This window comes from Panthera uncia, assembly GCF_023721935.1.
Source record: "Panthera uncia isolate 11264 chromosome C1 unlocalized genomic scaffold, Puncia_PCG_1.0 HiC_scaffold_4, whole genome shotgun sequence".
In the NCBI taxonomy this organism is placed as follows: domain Eukaryota; kingdom Metazoa; phylum Chordata; class Mammalia; order Carnivora; family Felidae; genus Panthera; species Panthera uncia.
In genome coordinates this window covers 103943442-103957874 of record NW_026057585.1, presented here as the reverse complement: position 1 = coordinate 103957874, position 14433 = coordinate 103943442, and the positions used below count along the sequence as shown (strand labels likewise).

Sequence of the window (14433 nt, the reverse complement as noted above, 5' to 3'; positions counted from 1 at the left end):
GGACAGACAGAGGCCCAGTCACCGTGCGTGTCCACAACAGACACATCTCTGCCTCTGTTGCGCAATCTGGCCGCTGAGGGCCCCAAGGCAGTGACAGCCGAGTGGCAGCAAGCACCCTGGCCCAGTGTTTGTTTCTAAATCTCATTCTCCACTGAAATGAACCAGCCTCCTCGGAGAAATGGCCGATTCCAGGGCTGGGGCATTAGTTGGGCCAGAAAAGGAAGCGCTCAAACAATGATGGGGACGCGTCCAAAGGACACAGAAGGAAGCACAAGAGAACGCCCTCTGGAGAAATCCAGGGGCAGCGAGAGAGAGAAAGTAAATAATGGTAGCACAGGATTAGAGCCCACTGAATAGAATCAGCACCCAAACATCCACAGTGATAAACAAGCATGAGGAGAAAGCCCTTCCCCACAGGACACAGTCAACAGGCCCACGGAAGAGGGAGGGGAGAATGAGAAAATCAAAATCACCCTTTGGCAACCTTCACCATGATCCCACTAACAACTGCACCCTACAGATCTCTCTTCAGCTCGAGGAAGTCCTGCTCATGGGTACCACGAGACACACGTGGGAATGTCCACGGCAGAAACCCAACTGTCTCTCCACAAGAGAATGAATACAGAAGCCACGGAATTGTCACACGGCGCAACATCAGACAACAGTAAAAATGAGTAACGCACGGTAAATACACAAAGGACAATGACATGCTCTTCTCAACATGGATCAAATGACATCAATGTCTGTCATCAGTAAAGAGCCTGCAGTTCGAATCTTGAACAGAACACGCGCTCCAGGAGGCAGTGAAAACCCTCAGCAGCTGTGCTGGGCATCACACACGGAAGCCGGAAGTTAGCTGGCCCCGGGCTCAGAAGGTCCCACTTACCCAAGTCCTGGTGGGGTCACAGATGCCTTCAGGGACTCCAGTTCGTGTTTCCACGGCCTGTTCTTCTTTCTTAAACCACGCGACTCGAGGAGCTTTCAGAGAGAAGCAGTTCTTGTCCTGCAAAAACTAAAGGTCAGCAACCCTGATGTGACGACAAGGAATTGACTTTAAGGGCCAAGAGTGGATTTCCAGTCGCCCTGGAAGCAGGGTGGGGCAGGCTGGACCAGGTGGCTGTGGAGCACTGGCTGTCCCCAGGTCACTGGTGAGAAAGGTCTCAATGCTCTCTCTCTGATTAGGGTACAAACAAGAACGCAACCATAACCTTTTCAGCCCAGCATGGAGTAGGTGGCTAATGAACTGCCTTTAGACCAGCTCTTAACTTCTCTCTTGCCCAGAGTTGTCCTCAGAATGTTCACACGGCGTGACTAAAAGGAAACTAGGTCGGGGTGCCTGGGTGGCTCAGTTGGTTGAGCGTCCGACTTCGGCTCAGGTCATGATCTCACACGGTTTGTGGGTTTGAGCCCCGCATCGGGCTCTGTGCTGACGGCTCGGAGCCTGGAGCTGCTTCGGACTCTGTGTCTCCTTCTCTCTCTGCCCCTCCCCAACTTGTGCTCTCTCTCAAAAAAAAAAAAAAAAAAAAAAAAGTAAAAAAATAAAATGAAATGAAATGAAATGAAATAAAATAAAATAAAATAAAATAAAAGGAAACTAGGTCTACTGAAATGTGGGGACACCCCACAAGAAACAAATCTGTGGTAGCTTTACTTTGTAGGAGTCTGGCACTAGGTAACACGTCCTAAATAGGGGGCTGGACTCTGCTCGATTTTGCTCGACAGAGGGGCCCAGGATCAGCTGGGAAGGTGCCTACGCTCCAAAATGGAGACCAAGCCACGGGTGCTGTTTAGTGTCACCTGCTAATGCCACCGTGGTACGTTCACCACTGAAGAAAAGTTCAGCTGGGGGCTAATAAAATAAAGATGTCAATATTTCCCCATACAATTTTGCAGACTCCTAAATTCTAAAGCCTGAGGTGAAGAATTCCTGTTTTAGAACAAACAGCTCAAGATGTTCTCAAACACTTGGTAAGGAAATCTAGATTGGTTCAAATTGTCAACAGGGCATTTTAGATAAAATGTACTGAAGGTCTGCCAGTTTTTACACAGTATAATTCAAAAATTCCATCTCTGGGAATCTATCCTGAAGAAACAATTGAACAAAGGTCTTGTTGGCCCTCTGTACATAGAGGATAGATGTGGTTTTAAAATAACTTTGTTTTTAAGACCGAGACACAGGACGCTATCCAAGTGTCCAATCCAACAAGGAATATATCGGGGCGCCTGGGGGGCTCAGTCGGTTGAGCGTCCAACTTCGGCTCAGGTCACGATCTCAAGGTCTGACTTCGAGCCCCGCGTTGGGCTCAGTGCTGACGGCTCAGAGCCTGGAGCCTGCTTTGGATTCTGTGTCTCCCTCGCTCTCTGCCCCTCCCTCGTTCGTGCTCAGTCTCTCTGTCAAAATGCCAGGTTACCAACTGTGGTCAACTCAGGCGGAGTTCCACATTCATCAATATTTTGGGTTTTGTTTGGTTTCTCTTCATTTTCTAATTTATGCTCACAGTGGATTTCTTTAATCTAAAAACCTTTCTATTTTCCTTTTCATACTATTTAACACGGTTTCATTCTGCTTTAAAATGTTACTTGCAAGTTCAAATACTTTTGGTAAAATACATTCTACTCCATTAAAAAAAAGACTTTTAAAAAGCCACCAAACAAAGAATCCATCTCTAGACAGGTTTTTTGTGTTTTTTCTTTTTCTTCTCCCCCTTTCACAGCCTCGGTGAGCACGGGGTCAAAGGCCCAAGCAGGAGTACAGCACGGGAGTCACCTGGACGAGGCCCAGCGAAACGAGGGAAAGATGTCAACCGATGACTGGAGGGAAGGAAACCCTGAGCCTGAACTTCCCACCCCAATTAACAAACTAACAGTCCGATAAAACCAGCACTTGGCAGGAGGCCAGCCTTTATCCTTGACAGTTTTCTAAAATCCTAGGCAGAAGAAACATCAAGTGCAATAAAATACGTGGGCGACCGTGCCTTTAGGCCCCGGGACAGACGAGGCGTCTTTTACCTGGGTTCGCTCCGGGGCCGTGTCCGCCCCCGGGGGCATAAAACTCGAGAAGCCCGGGAACCGTGACACGCTCCCCCCCCCCCATCGGCCCCCGCAGAGAGGACGCGCGGCCGCGGGTGCGTCCCGCGCCTTCGGGTGTGCGAGGCGGGATTTAGGAGTGGGAGGGCGACTCCGGGAGCCGCAGGCTCGTGGGAAAGGGCGGGCCCGGCGAGGTGGAGAACAAGGGCCGGTGCTACCGGCCCAAAGGCGAGGGGTCTCTCGGAGCGGGGACGTGAGCGGCACGGCGAGCGCGAAGGCCCCGGGGTGGGCCGGCGCCTCTCGGAGGAGAGGGACTGGGAACAGGCCAGAGGGGCGGGCTCGGGTCCCGACAGCAACAGGCGACCATCGGAGGCAACCTTCACCGTTTGTTTTATTCAGCGTTTTCCGCGTAAACTGGCCACCCACCCCTAGACAAAGCCCCGAGGCATCGAGGACGCCCCCCGCCCCCGACGTGAGCCCGGAAGCTAGAGGGCCGGGGGAGCCTTCCAGGCGCGAGCGCGCCCGAGCCTCTGCTCTCCGGCGGGAAAACGGCCCCTATTCCGGGGCGCATAACGGGACGCCGCGCTGCGGGACCAGGGGGCCCCTTCCCCCACGCCGCGGTCTCTCCACCCACCGGTCGCAGCGGGGCCGCGGGAAGACAGCCAGCGCGGGGTCTCCGTGCACAGCCGGGGGTGGGAGAGCGCCGAGCATCGGCGACCGCGCGGGCCGCTCGCAGCCGTGGACAGGGCGCCCACCCCACTACGTGGGCCGCCCGACTTCGGGGAGCGCCGAGGGGGCGAGGTCTCCGGGCAGGGCGGATGGGGGGCGCGGCGCCTTCTCGACACCGGGCGACCCCGCCTCACATCGGGGCCTTAAGGGCGCGCGGCGTTTAAAGTGGGCCGCGGACCGCGCGTCGGAGAGGGCGGCCTCCGGGGAAACGACCGGGGCCGCCTGCTGCTGGCCGGGGCGCGCCCGGCACGGGGCCTGGTGGCCGCGGAGGGTGGGCTCCCACGGCCCGAGGGCTCGGCGTGAGGCTGGGGTGTAGGAGAGGCCGCATCGCGGAAGGAAGGCCCGCGCAGAGCCTTCCGTCCCGTGTGGAGCGGAGGCCGGGCGGGCAGCGCCTCACCGTGGGGCGGCCATTGTCCCTCCGCCCCGCTCTACGCGGCCGCCGGGCCGGGGGCGGGCCGCGCCTCAGACGGAGGTGCCCGCAACCGGCCGGAAGCGACGCGCCGGAAGCGACGCTCCCAGAGCCGACAGCGGCCCCTGTGGCGGCGCGACCCGCGCTCCTCGAGGTCCCGGGCCCCAGGGCTTCCCGGCCGCCGAGTCGGAACTGGAAACGCAGTCGCGCTGCTTGGCGACGGGGACCTTCGACCATTGTTTTAGTCCGGACCCTACCATCGCGGCCCAGGCGGAGGGGGCGCCCAGGCGGGAGGGGGTGTGACTGGGGACGGCATCTCCCGCCCACTGTCTTAGTCCGGACCGTACCACCGCGGCCCAGGTTGGGGGAGGTGTATCGAGCGTCAGCGTTCCCCGCCCATTGTTCCGGTTCGGACCGTAGGACTGTGGCTCAGGTTGGGGGGAGGGGGCGGTTATGTTGGGCGTCAGCGTTCCCCGCCCACTGCCTTAGTCTGGACTGTACCACCGCGGCCTTGGGAGCGGGGTATGTTAGGCGTCGTCGTTTTCCCCCCCCGCCATTGTTCTGGTCGGACCGTACCACCGCGGCCCAAGTGTGGAGGGGTGAGTGTGCCTCGGTGCCCTCCTCGCCCTCCTCGCCCTCCTCCTCCTCCTCCTCCTCCTCCTCCTCCTCCTCCCCACCCCCCCACCTCTTTGTTCTGGTCCGGACCCTAGGATCGCGGCCCAGGTTGCGGGGGGGACGGAAATGTTGGACTTCCGCGTCCTTCGCCCCTTGTCCCGGTCCGAATCGTACCATCGCGTCCCAAGTGTGGAGGGGTGAATGTTGGGCGTCGGCGTCTTCCCCCCACCTTTTTGTTCTGGTCTGGACCGTACCACCGGGGCCCGGGTGGCGGGGGGAAATGTTGGACGTCGGCGCCCCTCGCCCATTGTCCCGGTCCGGACCGTACCACTGCGGCCCAGGTCTGGGGGGGGTGTTGGGCGTCGGCGTACCCCCCCCACCCCGTTTGTTCTAGTCTGGACCGTACCACCGAGGCCCAGGTTGGGGATGTGCCGTGAAGTCCCGGTAGTCTGTGGAGGCCCTGGCCTTTGAGTTCCCCTCGCGGCTGCTGATCAGGTTTTGATTTGGAGGGACAGCAGTTGCAGTCCAAGCTGGCCAACTTTAGAAGAGGAAGACGAAGGGAGCGTACTGGCTGGTGGAACTAGCAGCCCGGAGGCCTCTGGCGCAGCTGGGTCCTGAGGCCAGGAGCGGAAGTGCTGGGCTACACCTGGAGGGCTGCACCTGTACCTGCCCACATAATTTACATAATTTTCAGGAGCGAGGTTATGGCCAATGGGCTCTCCTTCCTGATGTTAGGTTTCATATCTTTTCTGTATGTATGTATTTATAGAGCGAGCACAGCGAGGGAGGGGCAGAGAGAGAGAGAGAGAGAAAATCCCAAGCAGGATCCCAACGTGGGCTCCTGATCTGAGCTGAAACCAAGAATCAGATGTTTAACCAACTGAAACACCCCGGAGCTCTCACTGACTTACTTTTCTTTATCATGCTTTAAAATTAGCGTCTGGGTGGCTCAGTCACTTAAGCATCCGGCTCATGACTTCGCTCAGGTCGTGATCTCATCGTTCGTGAGTTCAAGCCCCACATTGGGCTCCACGCTGACAGGATGGAGCCTGCTTGGGATTCTCTCCCCTCTCTGCCCATCCCCTGCTCATGCTCTCTCTCTAAATAAATAAATTAATTTAAAAAATAATTTATTTTTAATTTTTTTTAAATATTTATTTTTGAGAGAGAGCGCGAGCAGGGGAAGGGCAGAGAGAGAGAGAGGGAGGGAGACACAGAATCTGAAGCAGGCTCCATCCAGGCTCTGAGCTGTCAGCACACAGCCCGTCACAGGGCTTGAACTCACGAAGCATGAGATCATGACCTGAACCGAAGTCAGACACTTAACTGAGTGAGCCACCCAGGCACCCCTAGAAAATTACCCTTTAAACATCTTGCAAATCCTGAAGGAGGAGAGAGTTGTCAGAAAGGGGTCCTAGAGTCAGAAGACACCCCCGCCCCCCAGCTTTGTGGAGGGAGGCAGGGCTTGGGCGGAGCACCTGATGCCCCAGCTAGAGCTTTGTAGGCAGGTTTCAGGGGAGCCCCAACTTCAGTCCTTTTGTTGGTCAGGCCCCTCCCTTGTGAAGACTGTGTCCTGATTCATGTCTTCATTGGGATCTACACTGCAAGTCAGCAGAGGCATTATTTAAATGGCCTTATTTGAAACTGTGCAGAGTATGAAGAATCCTGGCCGGTCTGTAGTCTTTCTCCCAAAATTCTGCTTCCTGGAATCCAGTTAAAGGAAGAAGTTGTTGTGATATCTGTCGTGAATGACCCAATGACATGGCCCGGTGGTAAAATTGCTCATGCGACCTTAATAGGCAGCAGTGTTTCCTTTGGCTATTTAGAGACAAGCTGTTGACGGGACAAAGAGAAAGGGACAGGATACCAACTCTGGGGTGTGTCCATGCAGCAAGGCTTCCTCAGGCGGTGGCTGGAGGCCTGGACGGCACTGCTCAGTGGCCGACTGGAAGCCCAGGAGGGAGGGGAAGGTCCCCAGAGTCACATGACATCATTTCAAAACCGTTTCCCCAGATGAAACCTAAGACAGATTTTGCTGTAACAATTTTGAGTTTTTATAAATTTGCTTTTGAAGTTATTTGGCTACAAATGACTCACTGACCCCTAAACCCCAGGACCACTGGCAGTCATCCAGCATCTCAGGGTTTTGTGCAAAGAAAAACCTACTCTGTGAACTTTGTTCAGAAGGATGGGGTGACGAAGACAGCGCCATGGTATGTTCTGAGGTAGGCACGTAAGCGAGCAGGAATTTCACTTCTGCTTTCTTTGTGTATTTGTCACCTCTGGGCCAGGCCCCTGGCCAGCCCTGCCCAGCCCTGGCTGCTCCCAGCCCCACTCGGCCCGCCCTGCAGACTTGCCCAGGAAAAGCCCGGCCTGCGGGCGCTGTTCACTAGTCTGAGGGAGAAAATACACTCATTTTAGAATTATTTTGGGGGGCACCTGGGTGGCTCAGTCAGTTAGGTGTCCGACTTAGGCCCAGGTCATGATCTTGCGGTTCATGGGTTCAAGCCCCGCGTCGGTCTCTGTACTGACAGTTCGGAGCCTGGACCCCGCTTCAGATTCTGTGTCTCCCTCTCTCCTCTCTCCCTGCCCCTCCCCTGCAGTCTTTCTGTCTCTCAAAAGCAAATAAACATTAAAAAAAAGTTATAAATAAATACAGGGTGATTTTCTAGAAAGCGGGAAGGCACGCGTCCACAGCAAGCTCTGCTGCACCACTTTCCTGGGTCCTTCCCAGATGGCTGGGCTTCTCTGTGTGCACCTCCTGGCTTCCCAGCCCTCCCTGCTCCCACCAGGCTTCGTCTGGGTCTAGGCTCTGGTCTGATGGCCCCACCTGTAGGCCCAGAGGAGCCCTATTCCCAGGCGACAGTGAGGACAGCAGAGAAGTGCAGGCAGGGACCCAGGATCCCGAAAAGCCCACAGAATAGGGCCTGGGTCACATTCACTGGGGGGAAAAGGGCTGGGGACCCCTGTCCTGTGCCGCCAGGTCCCCTGCCGAGGTTGCCAGGAAGCACCGACCGGCAGCTGGTTGGGAAAAACCACCTGTCCCCAAACCAGGGATGTGAGCCCTCCTTGGGAGCCCTTGGCCCTTCCCCACGCCCCACGGTGCGACCCCTGTCCTGGGCTCGCTCCGCCTCATCCCCTACCTTGGCCTCGTCCTGGCGGGGGCACCTGCAGCCTCTGTCCCTGGGGTTCAGCCTCTGGGATCCGTGGGGTTAAAGGTCATGGAAGCAAGACCACAGGGTTTGGGAGCAGCTCCCTTGCTCCGTCAGGCCAGTGTCTGGGGAGAAGTGCTGGTGAGCAGGGCCCGGCCACGCTTGGCCTCGCTGCGCTCGCGGGGAGCCATGGGCTGAGGTCAAACCGGCCTTCGTCTTCCATGCTCCTGGGGAGGGAAGCCAGCCTCGACTGGAGGCCTCCACGGGAGGCACGTTCGCCAAAGAGCCTGCGCAGCGTCCCTCTCTTTCCCCCCACCCCCCACCCCATCCTCAACCCACCTCCGCTCTTCCCACCAAATCCTCAGTTTCCATGATTCTGAAAACCACCCAAGCTCTGGCCTGGATCTTTCTGAAGGAGAATGTGCCAGAAGTGGCTGCTCTCCTCCATGTGGTGACTGTGCATTTCCTGCCTCCTCTCGCTCCCTGTCACCCCCCCCACCCATCCTCTGTGCTCCTCCAGCTGGTCCCCCCGACCGGGTCCCCGTCACCCCCAGGCAGACTAGCCGGTTCCTGGTACCCGGTGGCTCTTGGGTGGGGGAACCGCTGCTCTTTGGGACAGCACTGCTGTGACGTGGCCTGTGGCCTGGCCTGGGAGGGAGGGGAGGCCAGCCGGGTGGGGCACTCAGCAGAGGCCAGGGCAGGGTCTGACCTCGTGCTCCTCCGAAGCAGCCAGCAAAGGGCAGGTGTCCAAGGCTACAGCCCCGAAGACCGGACGCTTGGGGTGGCCTGAGACCGGAGCCCACAGAAGTGGCCCACAGCCCGGTCAGGAGGTGTCCTGGGGTACCTGGCCTGTGGCCTCTGTGCCCCCCACCCCCCTCTCCCCAAAGCAGGAAGGTCCAAGGCTCACAGGTCAACAGCCATTATTGAAACGTGCGGCCTCGTGGGCAGAACCGGTGCCCACCAGTGAGCCAGCCCTTCCGGCCAGCTGGTTCTGGCCCTCACCCTCCAAGTGGGCCCTCTGCCAGCCGAGGAGACAAGGCCCCGCCTGGGCTCCACACACACTGCTGGCTCGAATCCCGAGAGCCTGGGCCTCAGAAAGCCCCTGATGCCTGGATTGAGTTCCAGCAGCTGTCCCGCCCTGCTGCCCATGACACCTGTGCAAACTTGACCACAGGTGCCCTTTTCCAGGCAGAGGCCAACCCAGGGGCAGCGGGCACCGGAGCAGTAAGGTGATGCGCCCCCACGCGTGTGCCAGGAGAGCAGCAGGCGGTCACGGCTCAGGCCAGGCCAGGCCAAGACCACACAGGGCCCAGGAGGCCGATGCTCCAGGGCTGGCCTGGGAGGAAGGAGAGTTCAGCTGCCCACTCCGGGCCTCTGGCCTCTGCAGGTGGCTGGGGGCGCCCAGCACGCGGTCTGTCCGCGTCCTCGTGCACACCTGCAGGCACTTTGGCTCCTGGCGAAGTTTTGCCGCCTCCCCCCCCCCACCCCACCAAAGCCTGGTCAAGACCGCATGGAACCGGTCAAGAGGACAGGGGAGGAGGGAGGTGAGCATGCCCCAGGGCCTGGCCCGGCCCGCCCGACCCCAACAGGCCCAGACTGAGCTGTGATGAGGACAGCCTCGGGGGCTCCTGGGTCCAGCCCTCTGATTTCCCCAGGAGCCAGTCCTCGCTGTGGGCTCCGCCCCGCAGGGCTTGGACCGCCCTCTGAGCTCCAGGCCCGTTGGGGGCCATGTGGGGTGGGATTCAAGGTGGAGGCTGCCTGGGTGGGACCCTGCCCCTCCCATGCTCGCCACAGGGTTCTCAGGGGGTCGGCAGGCTCCAGAAGCCCTGGGCTGGGGCTACCCCCCCTAGTGTCTGTGCACTGGTTACAAAGAACCAAATACCAGTTGTAACTCCATCCAACTTTTTAAACAAGTCTGTTTATTGAAAGAATCTGAAAATAGTAATAAGGCTTTCGACAACATTTAACAAATTTTCAAGATATTAACAATATGAAACATTAAGAATTACTTCAAAAAATCCCAAGTTTTCTAAATCACTCCAAATCATGCTCCTTTCAGACTTGCTTTTTGTTTTTTTTTTTTGTCTAAATGAACGACCTGAATTCCGAACGCCACTCTCTTTTGGACCTAAAGCCAAGTTTTGGTTCGGCCCCCTCTCTGCCCCAGGGAGGCCGGGTGGCGGGCCTCTGGCGGTGCCCCGTGCCCGTGGGCAGGTGGCGGTGAGGGCCCACCTCCCTTTCGAGCCCCACGCCGACTGCCGAGCTCCACAGACGCTGAACCACGGACGCGGCAGATGCGGGCACCCAGGCTGCACAGCCCGCCGCGCGGAGACCCCCGGCCGAAGGTGGTGGCACCCAGGGCCCCGGAGCCTTTCTAGCAGCTCCAGAATGAGGCCTGTGACCCTCCAGGAGAGCAAGGCCCAGCCCCGTCCCTTCCGTTCTTGCCACCTTAACAGGTTAACGATGTAGCTCAAAGAGAAATCAGTCACTCCGAAACAGACGCCCGACTGGAGGACATCTGTCAGGCAACAACCAGCAGGGGCCGGAGCCACACGCACACGCCCCGCGCGGCCTGAGGGGCCACTGGAATGCTGGCAGTTTCCTCGCAAGCCCAAGACGCCCAGGGAGAAGCGAGAGCAGAAAGGACACAAAACGTCCCAGCACCGCCTTCCTCGCTGACCAGTGGCTTCCCGAGGGAGAAGCACCCTTCGCTCCTGGACCGTCACCTCTACGGCGACGATGCTGAACACAGTGGTCCCAGCACACGGCGTCACACAGAACGCGTGCAAACATCGGAACAAGGCTCCATTTCCCAACAGTACAAATCCCCTTCCCTCTTAAATCTTCAGAGTGTACAATAAAATCTGTACATAGCAGTTCAGAAAGTTTAAAATCATCTCTACAAAGTAGACACAGGATTTAAAATATCTTCCAGGGTGCAGAGGACGCCGTCCCGGCTTCGTGAGGAATGTGTGTGGGCCTGACCCCCTACCAGGCGTCCTCCGGGCCGGTGGGGCCACAGCGCTGGCACCTGTCACCCCACAGCAGGGAGGAGAGGAGGGCTGGGGGCCACGGCGGGGAGGCCCAGACGAGGCGCAGGAGGGAGAGGGGACCCTCCGCTCGTCAGCCGATCAAACCAAACCGCTCTCTGCAGAAGCGTCCCCTCCGAGTCCTTTCGGCGAAAAAGGTGCAAGATTTAAGGGGGAAATTGTGGTAGCTTAAAGTGAGATTTTTGGCTACGAGACATTTATTTTCGACATGGAAAGACAGATCAATCCGTTCTGATCCCCTCTGAATTTCAATAGACTGATTTAAGCACAAGTTTCCTGACAAGAAATTACAGAAAGCACATCCAGCCGGGTGTCCCTGCCCCAGGACCCAGGCTCCGACCCACAACACGGGTAAGCACGGTGTCTGCTTCAGAGTCCCCCGCCGTCACTCACTTTTCTTGTTTAGAAATGCAAAAAAGAAGTCAGATTTAAAATGTTAAAAACAGCCGATCTGGTCGACGAAAGGCAGATCCCGGCTCTTCCTCTGGCTACAGGCCAAAGTGCCGTGACCCGTGACGCCTGCGCGCGGGGCGCACAGCACACGTGCTCAGGCCAGCCCGCTCCCGGAGGGCGAGGGGAAGGAGGCAGCAGAACAGCTTTGGGACTCTGGGGTCCCGGGTGTGGACGGCAGGAGCTCAGGCCTAGCCCTCCTCCCCCTCCTCCCCCTCGTCCTCCTCCTCCTCCTCTTCCTCCTCCTCTTCTTCCTCCTCCTCCTCCTCGAAGTACGCCTGCTTCTTCCGCACGTTCCAGTGCAGACACTGCGCCAGGCTCTCAAACCAGTCGCTCACGGGGTCTCGGACGCAGATGGAGGGAAGCGGGTAGCAAGAGGTAGTGATGCTGATGCTGAGGCAGGGGGGCAACGCAGCGCACACAGGTGAGCCCCCGGCACCAGGCCGAGACCCCTCCCCAAGGGCCATGTCCACCCCAGCCCGGCCGGGAACCGTTTCTGTGCTGCTCACGCTACTTGCTTCACAGCCCGGGGCCGGTCTCACCTTCTAGACAGCTACGGGCCGGGGGCTCAGCGGAGCACCAGGGCGGGCCGGGGGGGAGGGACCGTGGGTCTGTCGCCCGCGTACAGCAGAACGTGGGGCCACATGCTGCGCGTGCGACCAGCTGCCCGACAGGCGCCAGTCCGCATCCCCTCCCCGGTGACGGAGCTCTGCCTACGGGGCCCGTACCTCCCGGGCCCGCCCTGCCCCGGCCCCACGGCGCACACACCTGTCTCCGTGGCGGATCTCCTGTCTCTTCCGTCCATCGAAGGACACCCACGCAGTGTTCCTGGCTTCCGGTGACAGCATGATCTGAAGGAAGGGGTCAAGCGGGACAGGTAGGTGTGGGCTCATGAGTGCAGCTGAGCGCCTCGACCCCCACCCCGGGAGGGCAGCACCGGTCGGGAGGAACCACGGAGGCGTCCACAGCACCCACACTATGCCAAGGCGGTCCCAGGCCCTGAAGGGATTAGCGTATGTCTCGCCGACACCAGCCCTGGGAAACAGGACCGGCGGTGGTGAGGCCCAGCCGCTGCCCATCCGCCCAGGGTTAGGGACACTGGCCAGGGGTCTGGGTCCAGTCCTCTCTGTGACCTGCAGACATGGCCCTGTGCACCAGGGCTCACGGCCGGGGCTCTCGGCCGGGGCACACCGGCCTAGGGCGGACCGAAGGAGGGAGCGTGAGGCAGGCAGGCAGACAGCGGAGACGGGGGAGCAGCAGCGGGTGCCATGTGCACGCCAGGCCCAAGGCCCCCAGTCCTCGCTCGGCGTCCCTCACCCTGCCCCCACCCAGTAGGGACTGTCTCTGCCCCTTAAGGGCCACAGCCCGGCTCTCAGGGCTGCCCCTGCCAACCGGACAGACAAGGATGAGAGTGAGGCCCCCTCCCACACCCAGCAAGGGAGGAAGGGCCCACGGCCCAGTATGTGCTGGGGTCCCAGCCGGGGGCGCGGGGGGTGGTCAGCATCACAGGTCCCAGACGAGAGCTCAAGCCAGAAAGGGTGGAGGGTGGACTCTGACCTTCAGCTCGACCCCCGCGGGGACCACGATGGGCCGGAATGACAGCGAGTGGGGGCAGATGGGCGTGATCATGATGGCCGGCACGTTGGGGTGGATCATGGAGGCCCCGGCGGCGGCCGCATACGCCGTGCTGCCCGTCGGGGTGGAGACGATCACCCCTGGTGGACAGGCCGCAGGGTCACTCTCCGTGGGCTCCTGCCCACCCCCACCCCGCGGGACCCCGGGTGCCCACCTACCGTCACCCTGTACCGTGGTGATGAGATGCCCGTCCAGGTAGACATCCACATTGGACAGGTATGAGGAGGGGCCTCTGTCGATCACCACCTCGTTCAGGACCTGGGGGGACGAGGCCACCGCACACTGGGAGGGGCCGGCAGGGCTGCCCCGGGTGGTCTGCCCAACAGGCACCCGCACTGTTCCCGGACTCTCTGGAAGGCCCTGAGGTCAGGCCCCTCCCACCCCTCACCCCACTCCGGAGTCCTCCCACCTTGTGCCTTTCCCCGCGGCCATGTGACAGGCAGGGCAAGGCCTGGGGTCCGCGAGGGCACGTGCCCACACACCTGGTACTGCATGGCCTGCTTCCCAGCCTCTGCGGCCAGGTCCGCGGCCAGCACTCCGTTCTCGCTGACCCCGTTGGGGACGGCCATCTTCTTCCCTCTGAGTTCCTTCACGACCCTGACCTTCAGCCGGCTCCGAAGAATGACAGCCGCGTTGCCTGGGGGCCAGCAGGGATGGGGTGGCGGCACCCACAGGAGGCAGAGGCACCCCTGCTTGACCGGGGGCCGCCCGCCTTCTCCCAGCTCCAGAGCAACACGTCTGTGCCTTCTGTGAAAGTCACTTCGCTGCTACCAACCAGCACACACGTACCTTCACGCGTGGCCTCAACTTCTCAACGTTAGGCAGAAATGTCTGAACCATGCAAAATTTTTAAATCTCTGAATCCCGAAACACTTACGAAGTGTTGTTCTGTATGTCGTTGAAAAACCCAAACACCAAGTGAGAAGACAATCCCATATTCAGAACTGCTTGAGGGTTCCAGAACATTCCCACTTACCCTGTATCACCTGAGTAACTTGGGACTGAAAGTTCTCAAAGTTGAAGGGGGTCAGGAAGCCCAGGGAACCCAGGTGGAACGCCATGACGGGAGGCACGCTGCCCTGTGAGCCAACGAGGCAGGTCGGTCAGATGGCCGATCCACTCAGAAGCCACCCGACTCGACCCCGGCACCGACGGACCCGCCCCTGACCGTCTCCGGGAGGGGACAGGCACAGGAGTGCATGGTCGGTGCCGACTCGAGTGACCATACGGGAGGTCAGCAGGCGGTCCGGGAGGCCGGGGGGGGGGGGGGGGGGGGGGGGGGGGGGGGGGGGCGCGGGGAAAAAAAAGGGGGAGGGCCCCCCCCCCCCGCGGGCCCGGGGGGGCGGGGGGGGGGCGGAGGGGAGCC

General features: G+C 59.7%; 2 protein-coding genes and 1 long non-coding RNA gene across 5 annotated transcripts in view; 1 reads left to right on the top strand and 2 right to left on the bottom strand.

Moving 5' to 3' along the window:
- Positions 1–4792, bottom strand: part of SLC35E2B (solute carrier family 35 member E2B) — a 28514-nt gene extending 23722 nt beyond the window's left edge. For both annotated transcript variants that reach the window (XR_007454950.1, XM_049618271.1), the window contains exon 1: positions 887–4792. The gene's annotated coding sequence lies outside the window, so the exon portion shown is untranslated. The remainder of the gene's footprint in view (positions 1–886) is intronic.
- Positions 4793–9345: 4553 nt separating this feature from the next.
- Positions 9346–10817, top strand: LOC125913220 (uncharacterized). Its single transcript, XR_007454951.1, has 2 exons — positions 9346–10108; positions 10147–10817. It is a non-coding gene; the product is annotated as an uncharacterized LOC125913220 (long non-coding RNA).
- The window catches only part of NADK (NAD kinase), a 32092-nt gene continuing 27656 nt past the window's right edge, over positions 9998–14433 (bottom strand). For both annotated transcript variants that reach the window (XM_049618269.1, XM_049618270.1), the window contains exons 7-12: positions 14044–14146; positions 13550–13704; positions 13226–13325; positions 12990–13147; positions 12201–12283; positions 9998–11825 (exon numbers count right to left, since the gene is read on the bottom strand). In XM_049618269.1, the coding sequence (XP_049474226.1) occupies positions 11624–11825; positions 12201–12283; positions 12990–13147; positions 13226–13325; positions 13550–13704; positions 14044–14146 (801 nt within the window). In that variant the 3' untranslated portion in view covers positions 9998–11623. The remainder of the gene's footprint in view (positions 11826–12200; positions 12284–12989; positions 13148–13225; positions 13326–13549; positions 13705–14043; positions 14147–14433) is intronic.